This window comes from Falco punctatus (assembly GCF_963210335.1).
Source record: "Falco punctatus genome assembly, chromosome: 1".
Taxonomy (NCBI): domain Eukaryota; kingdom Metazoa; phylum Chordata; class Aves; order Falconiformes; family Falconidae; genus Falco; species Falco punctatus.
The window spans coordinates 37,466,250-37,474,294 of record NC_137580.1 but is presented as its reverse complement, the minus strand read 5'-3'; the positions used below and the strand labels follow the sequence as shown (position 1 = coordinate 37,474,294).

The 8,045-nt window shown below is 61.5% G+C and overlaps 1 protein-coding gene across 2 annotated transcripts; it reads left to right on the top strand.

The window, feature by feature from the left end:
* The first annotated feature begins 113 nt into the window (after nucleotides 1–113).
* DOK1 (docking protein 1) lies at nucleotides 114–7,024 on the top strand. 2 transcript variants are annotated; one of them, XM_080372682.1, is made up of 5 exons: nucleotides 114–267; nucleotides 579–875; nucleotides 3,330–3,441; nucleotides 3,597–3,769; nucleotides 5,489–7,024. In XM_080372682.1, the coding sequence occupies exons 1-5, from the start codon at nucleotides 205–207 to the stop codon at nucleotides 6,602–6,604; spliced, it is 1,761 nt and encodes a 586-aa protein (XP_080228808.1). In that variant the 5' UTR covers nucleotides 114–204; the 3' UTR covers nucleotides 6,605–7,024. The 2 variants fall into 2 exon arrangements, with proteins under 2 accessions (XP_080228808.1, XP_080228809.1); XM_080372683.1 differs by lacking the exons at nucleotides 114–267; nucleotides 579–875 and adding an exon at nucleotides 1,562–2,837.
* Nucleotides 7,025–8,045: the final 1,021 nt, after the last annotated feature.

Sequence of the window (8,045 nt, the reverse complement as noted above, 5' to 3'; positions counted from 1 at the left end):
CACAGACACGCACACACATCCGCAGATGCGCGCACACATCGGCACACGGCGCGCGCGCACGGGCATGCACGCGCACGCACACACGCACTCGCGGGCGCGCAGAACCTCTCTGTCCCGCCCCTCGACACGTGCGTCCCCGCCCCGTCCCCGCCCCGTCCTCGCGGGTGGCGGCGGGCGGAAGCGCGGGGCGCGTGGCGGCGCGGGATGGACCCGCCGGCCAAGGAGGGGCCGCTGCTGGTGCAGCACAGCTACAAGTTCGGCACTAAGGTGGGCACCGCGCGGGGCGGCCGGGCCGGGGGGGAAGCCCCTTCCCTTCCGTGGGCGGGCGGGCGGGCTCTGTTCCGCCCCGGGCTGGGCCCGTTGCCTGGGCCGCGGCCGCCGCCCGGCGACCGGGAAAGCGGGGCCGGGGCTCTGCCGGCCGAGGGGTCCCGCGCCCGCCCTTCCCCACCGGGGCTCGGCGGGCGCGGGCGGGGCCTGTCTCCCGGCGCTCGGCTGCGGGGCGGGACGGGACGGGGCGGCCGGGCGGGACGGCACCGGCGGGGCTGGCCCGGTCCAGGCGTGACGGCGCTGCCTTGCAGAGGTGGAAGCGGAGCTGGTTCGTGCTGTACCCGGCCAGCCAGCACGGCGTCGCCCGCCTGGAGTTCTTTGACTGCAAGGAGCCGGCGCTGCCGGCCGAGCGGCTGGGCACCCGGCGGCTGGACAAGACGGTGGTGCGGCTGGCGGACTGCACCAGCGTGGGGCCCGTGCCTGAGAGCGGCCCCCGCCCCGGCACCGCCGTCTTCCGCCTGGAGACCAGCGGCCGGAGCTACCTCTTGGCGGCCGAGAAGCAGCAGAGCGAGGAGTGGGTGGCGAAGCTGTGCGAGATCGCCTTCCCGGTGAGTCGCGGGGGGGCCACGGGCCGGGCACCGGGGCGGGGGGCGACCCCTTCCTACCCGGCAGAAGGGGCCCGGCCGCACGGGGGAGGCCCTGCCCTGAGGCGCGTCCGCTCGGTCCCAGGCCGCGGGAGCCGCTGGGCCCGGGGCTCCCGTCCCCGCCCGGTGGTGCTGCCGCGGCGTCTGCCTGGCCGCGTTACCGGGCTCCTCGGCATGCTGCTAGCGATTCTCGGTTGCAGATCCGAATTTCAAGTCGGGCTTCTCGTCCCCGGCGCGGAGCCCGCTCTCGCCCCCCGCGGAGGCCTGGCCGGGCCGGGCGGTGCTTCCTCTCGGCCCAGCCGCCGCCGCGGGTCCAGCCTCCACCGCGGTGCAGTGGAGCTCGGGCTCCCGGCCAGCGGCAGCACCTGCAGGGCCGGCGCTCCCCCTCACCCGGCTCTGGGACCCCCTGCCTGCTGCGGGGGACGCTGTCAGCGCTGGGCGTGCGGCACGGCCCTCCGTGCCGCTGCCCTCCCTGTGCCCGTGCCTGTGCTGGGTGCTGGGCAAGGCTGCTGCGCAGGGTGGCTGGCCACAGGGCTGCGGGTCCCAGGATCTTCCCACAAGGACCCAGGTGTTTGACGACGACTTTTTTTTTTTTTTTTTTTTTTTCCCCTGCTTGCATCCCCCTGCAGCCTGCTGGTCAAGCAAAACTTGTCAGTGCAGCAAGTGCCCAGCTGAGCAGGGCCAAGAGGCACTGGTGTGGTACTGGAAATTACTTCATGTCCCTGCCTGTGTCTGCTTGGTGCAGACATTGTTGCAACCTGCAAGCAGCTTGCAGGGCCGAGCTAGGGACACAGCATGTGCCTTTGGAGTGGTGCAGGGCAGTGGCAAGGCAGGGAAATGTCTGCTTGGAGCAGAAGTGTGCTTGTACCTTCCTTCACATGGTAGCTGTCAGTGGTGTGCTTGAAGTTGAGAAGCGAGCTGACAGTTCAGGGAGTGGTGAGCAACAGGCTGCAAGAATAGCATGTGTTCTGGGAAGGCCTGGCCTGGAGCAAGAGGTCCGGGAGCTGCGTGTGGTCCCTCTGCAAAAAGCTGAAGATCCTCAGTTGTGATTTCTGGTCATCTGCCCAGAGAGCATGACTTTGTGTCATGTTGTTTGTTGCTGCCCAGAGGGTAAGCAGGGCCCAGTAGCTTGAGAACTGGGGACAGAGATCAAATTGTGTGGGTTCAGAACAGAATTTTTTTTCTTTTGAAGATGAGGGAAAGTGCAGTCAGATAGAGCCTTGAAGGGCTGTGGCAGATTGGCTGGCCCTTGGCTTCCTGACCCCAGGCTGGAATCCTGCTGCATTAGATGGCAGCAGCTCCTGCTCAGCTAAAGCATCAGCTCTGAGGATGCTAGGTTTTAGCAGTACCTGTTCTATTTGGGAGGAAGGGGTAAAGGCTTTTACCTTTAAAAGGGCCTGCTGGCCCTTTTTGGGCCTTCCCTCTTGTTAAGAAGTTCATATGGCAGGGCTTTAAACTGAGACTGTGACAGCTTGCCTTCTGCAAAATGTAGACTCTGTTGCAATTCCATCCCATGTGACCCTGAGAAACAGCTTCCAGCTCCAGCCCAAACACAGACCCTCATGCAGTGGTGCTGAGGCACCTCTTGCAGGGCATCTGTGAGCCTTTAATTTGCATGGGGTTTTGCCTGGCAAGGATCTTTGCTATTTGGTGGTAGCATCCCACATGCAGGCCCTTGGGGGACGTGGTTGCTGATAGTTTGTGCATTGCGCTTTCGGTTCTGCATGTGTTAAAATAGAAGTGCTTGCTTCCCTTCTGTGGGCTGTGCACCGATACTGGCACCGCCTTCCTGTCTGTGCAGAAGCAGGACACAGACCCTTGTGTCTCTCCCTCATCAGCTCCCTCCTCTGCTCATACTGCTGGGCGAGTGTGCCTGGGCTCATGCCATGCTTCGGGCGCCAATGTCACCTATGCTGGAGCACACCGGTGAGGAAGCAGAGCTGTTCTGTGCCTCAGTACCAGGGCACCCGCGTGGGCATGCCATAGCAGTCAGACAAGTGGCAGCAGACCGGGTGTGTGGGATGCCCAGGTCCGCACCTGTGGGAAACCTTGTGCCTTACTGTGGGGGCAGGGTCTGGAGGGTAGGGCTGCTGGCAGTAACTGCTTTCTTCTGCACCCTGCCCAGTGCACAGCCCAGCTGGGGCCCAGGGTCGCCCTCAGAGCTTCAGGGAAGCCCCTCCTGCTCTGCCTGGCTGTGCTCATCTGCTTTTGTGCTGGCTCAGAGGTAGGGAGCCCTGGGGTCCGTTGCCAGCTGTGGGAAAGGAAGAGTTTGGCATGGTTGCAGGGTAGCCAAGCTGTGCGGTGCTAGGATAGGCCCCTTGTGGGAGAGCAGTGGGGCTGGGGGGCAGTGGCTGCAAAGGGGACCCAGGGGCTGGCAGAGGAAGAGGGAGATGGGGCTGATCTGCTCTTCCTTGGCAGGGAAACAGCCCTGGTGATGCTGGTGTGGCAGCCCGGCATGGCAAAGAGGGTGGCAGGGAGGTGCCAGCCCTGGAGATGGCCGTGAACTCCATCTACTACTCGAGAGACGAAGGTGGGACCTGCTGCTGCCCTGACTTTGGACCACCTTCTGCAGGGCCCTTCCTGCTGCTGCCCCATCACGGGGGCTCCAGTGGGCAGGGCAAGGCCTCAACTGGAGTGGGGGATGTGGCTTCCCTCGCCATCCCCTGAGTGTCCCTGTTCCCACAGTGAATGCCTTCTGGGTGACAGTGCAACGGACAGAGGCTGCGGAGAGATGCGAGCTGCGTGGCACCTACGTGCTCAAGGCTGAGCGTGACAGCCTTGTCCTGAAGGACCCGCGGACAAATGGGATCCTCTATGTCTGGCCCTACCGGCTGCTCCGGAGATACGGCCGGGACAAGGTGAGGGGTGGGGGGAGCCCCGTGTGCGCAGGCCCGTTCCCATGCAGGCTTTCCTTTGTGAAACGGTAAGGAGCTGACGTGCCCAGCCAGCCTGTGGCAGTCGTGCAGCAGGCCCTGCCAGAATTGCTATAGCCACCAGCAATCACAGCAGGGTGCCCAGGGGCATCTGTGAACCTGTCTGTCCTTGGCTCCCGCCTGTGCAGGAGCATGGGCTAGCAGGATACCTGTCCCCACTGAGGTCACGGCTGTGCGGAGCCCTGCTCTGTGTGGTCCTTGCCCCACTCCCACTGGGGCCGTTGCAACCCCTGCTGGCCCCTCTGCTGGACATCCCTGCAGCTGGCTCACCCCTGTTCTCCATCCCAGTGCTCCCTACTCCATTGCTGGGGGCAGGCACGTCCCTCCATGCTGCACATGGTCTCCCTAGTCTTCGGGGACCTTGGCCTCCCACAGTCTTGGCTCTGCCCTGGATTTAGTGCATGCCTCCTGAAGGATGGTGGTCAGAGCAGGAGGGGCTGTTCAAGACACCACTTTCTCTACATTTGTTCACCTTGTGGGGTGTGCTGCTCTTAGCCTGGCTGACCTGTGTAGTCTGTCCCCTCCCGGTGCCCTCCAGCAGCAAGTCTATGATCTGTCTTGCCACGGCCCTGAGCACGAGAGGTACCTGCCACACTGGATGGAGAGGAAGTGGCCTCCCCAGGGCTGTTTGTAGAGGTGACTGTGTCGGCTGCAGTTTGCTCATGGCACTTTCTGCGGCACTTTAGCAAAACAGAAGTGGAAACTGAGCTGCTTGTGGAGGCAACTGGCTCATTGGCAGGGCCTGTGCCAGGGGCAGGATGAGGATCACATGGCATAAGGAGCCGTAGGTTGGTTCAGCAGCACAGACCCACCAGAGGAAGTCTGGCCCCAGGGGCTTTTGCAGCAACCCCAGAGACTACTGCTGCATGAGAGCGCCGGTGAAGCAGAAAATCTCACCTGGGCTCAGGGACTGAGGTTCAGGAAGGGTGTGGGCATCTGCTGGTGAGAACCTGGGCATGAGTGCGTGCTCAGGCTGGAGGGACACAGCCTTGGTGCGAGACATATCTTTGAAGTGCTTCATACCGTTAACAGAGTAGTGCTGGTAAGGCAAATGCTTTGCTTATTGTTGGTAGCCAAGCTGCTGCTGCTGGCCTTTCTCTTGCAGAGGGCTGTGTTTCTCTGTCTGGTATCTCTTGCCACTGGATTGCTTCCCTTCTGCCTGGCTAATGCTGAGCTACCCAAGGTGCCCGTAACAGTTTCCCCTGCTGCACTGTCACTCATCTTCTTGCCTGACTCCAATCTTGGTGCTAACTGCATAATATTTCCTAGACTCTCTGGTGCCCATTGTTGACCCTGCTAGAATTGCTTAGGTAAGGCAGTAGGTCTCCAGCAGGACCTGCAGCTCTGGCCTTGGGGCAGCTCGGTGATGTCACTTCAAGTGTGCATCCCGCTCAGCTTCCACAGCTTGTTCTGGGCTGCTGGGCAGCGCAGCCTCCCCCTGGCCAGGTGCTGCGGAGCCGCTGAACACAGTGTGCCTCTGGGGTGGTGCTCGCTGAGCTGCAGCCCTCACTGCCGGGGGTGGAGGGAGCAGGGTGTTCCATTCTCACAGGACGCACAGGATCAGCACTGCAGGAAGCGCAGCCTGCACGATGCACTGGGTTGGCAGGTGCTGGGCAGGATGTGACTCTTCTGCTTCCCCTGCAGGTGATGTTCTCCTTCGAAGCTGGCAGGCGCTGTGACTCCGGCCCAGGGAACTTCACCTTTGAGACCAAGCAGGGCAATGAGATCTTCCGCCTGGTGGAAGCCTCCATTCGGGAGCAAAAAGCACAGGTGGAGGAAAACCGGCAAAGCTGTGACTCGCTGGATTCAGACAGCCCTGGTGTGGTGCTGATCCACCAGGCCCTGGCTGACTCTCTGAGCCTGGAGCTGCCTGCGGAGGGGGATGATACCGTGGCACCCAAGGCGGGGCTGGCGCCGAGGCCCAGTGCAGCGGCAGAGGAGAGAGACGCCGTGTCTATGCTGAAAACCCGGACTCTGCCAGAGCTCCCCGTGCCGCAGGCCAAGCCCACAGTGTCGAGCACGCCCCCCCGGTCCCCTCTGCCAAAGGTGCCCCACACCGTGCTGCCGGCTGAGGACCTATCCAGTGTGTACTCGGAGCCCCTGGACTCAGTGAAGGGCTTTCGGCCCTGGACAGACTCGCTGTACTCAGACCCTGTTGACAGCAAGCCTGCTGGTGGGGCCAGGGCGCCCGGCGGTGCCTCGGATGAGCTGAAGCTCCGGCCGCTGGTGCCTCTGTACTCTGGCACGTACAAACAGGTGCGGGCTGAGGAGCGCAGCCAGCCCCCTGCTGTGCCCAGGCAGAGGGAGCACATCTATGACGAGCCTGAGGGCTGTGCTTCCCGCTTGCTGCCCTCCACCACCTGCATCTACGATGAAGCACGGCCCATGGGTGAGGCTTGGCGCACTCAGGGCCACGACGGCAGGAGCGGCTACGAGTATCCCTACAACCCCAGCACTGATGACTACTCAGTACCTGCCTTCCAGGCCAAGGCCAAGGGCCCCAAGCCAGTGCCTGCCCCCAAGCCCCAGGCAGCCCTTATCCCTAAAGGTGCTGAGAGGAGCAGGGACCCTGGCAAGCGGTGGGGAAATGCTGCTCCCGAGAAGGCGGCCGTCAAACCCAGGCTTAATAGCAGCAACAACAACAACAATGTGGAGGTGCTGTACAGCCAGGTGGCAAAGCCGCAGCACATGCAGAAGAAGGAGCAGTCTGTGGATGAGTGCAGCTTGTCGCCTGTCTACGAGGACTTGGGAGAGATATAACGTGCTGCTCTCTGTCTGTCTGGGGGACCCAGGCCCGTTTGTGAGCAGTGCTGGCTGCTGTCCTCCGTGGGTCATGGGCATGGCTTGGGGCTGTTCTGGGTCAGGCAGAGCCCCTTTTGGCTTGCCAGCACCAAAGGGCTGCATTTCCCAGGAGGCCCCTTCCACAGCAAGAGCAAGAGAGCTGTGGCTGGCGCAGCTGCTAGTGTGCTTCTCCGGCTCTGGAGCTGGCTCCGCTGCCACCTCCTGATCCGCAGGAGGGCTGGCTGTGTCGCCCTGTGGCTGCTGCTCTGGCTCCCTTTGACCAGGCTGCAGGGCTGGGGTGCCTGCTGCGGTGCATGGAAGACTGCTTGCCATCAGTCTCCAAAAGTATTTTTATACCACATTATTTTAATATTAAAACCTGTATGTGTCAGAATGAAATGTTTGCCTGTGGCATGTCTGGGCTGTCAGGTGTATGGATGGGGAAATGGTGCTGCAGTGCAGGGTGGCCTGGCTGTGCAGCATTCACGTGGTGGCACGTCCTTGTCTGTGCCAGACCTACTGCGCTAAGAGGAAGATGCAAAGAAAAATGTGTGCTAGGTTCAGCTGTGGCTAGGATGCCCTGATGCCAGGGGATTGCGGGATACAAGAGTCAAGCTTGCAGATACCTTTATGTGCTGATTGGGGTGCAAAATGTTGTGATGGCCTCTGAGTAGGGCTGGACGGGGCCAGGACCCAGCTCTGCTGCAGCTGGGTGACTGTTGAGTAGACACAGGATTTCTCCTTCCCCAGCCTGATCCCCCTGCTGATTTCCTGCCACTCCCAGCTGCTCTTGAAAGGCCTGGGATGGCCCAGTCTGGATCACGTACACTTTAATGGTAAAAGCTGTGATCCCTGTTGTGTGGTCTGAGGCCAAGGGTTTGGCTGTGAATGCTGTGTGGCCAGCCTTGGGTGAAATCTGTGCAGGGGAAACAAGTTGCCCTTTTGGTGATGGTAATGGTTCTGAGAGATTTCATGTCCCTTCTGTGTGGGGCTAGATGAGGTGCTCTAGCACTGGCCATCCCTGTGTGTAGTGATGACTTCTGCAGGTTGATTACAGACAGTGTTAAAACAGCCAGCTGACAAACAGTGCTATGATGGGCCTGTGCAGAGGAGTAAGTGTGACTTCTGCAGCCCCAGGGAGCCACAGGCTGCTGGGGAAGTCTGGAGGATCAAGTTCAGGTCCCCAGACTGGTGAGATGGTGACAAAGCAGCAAGCTCTGACTGGGCATTTGTCTGATGCCCAAGCTGCGGGGAGGAATCCTCAGTAGTGCAACAATACAGCACAGCTGTAGCCAGGACCGATTTGTGGCTGTTCTGTGCTGGGTCCTCTTTCCCACTGGGTTTTTGCTGCAGGAGAAGGGAAAAAGCCTAAGGGGCTTTGGGAATCTGAGGCAGTTCCTGCCTGGGACAAGAGGCATGA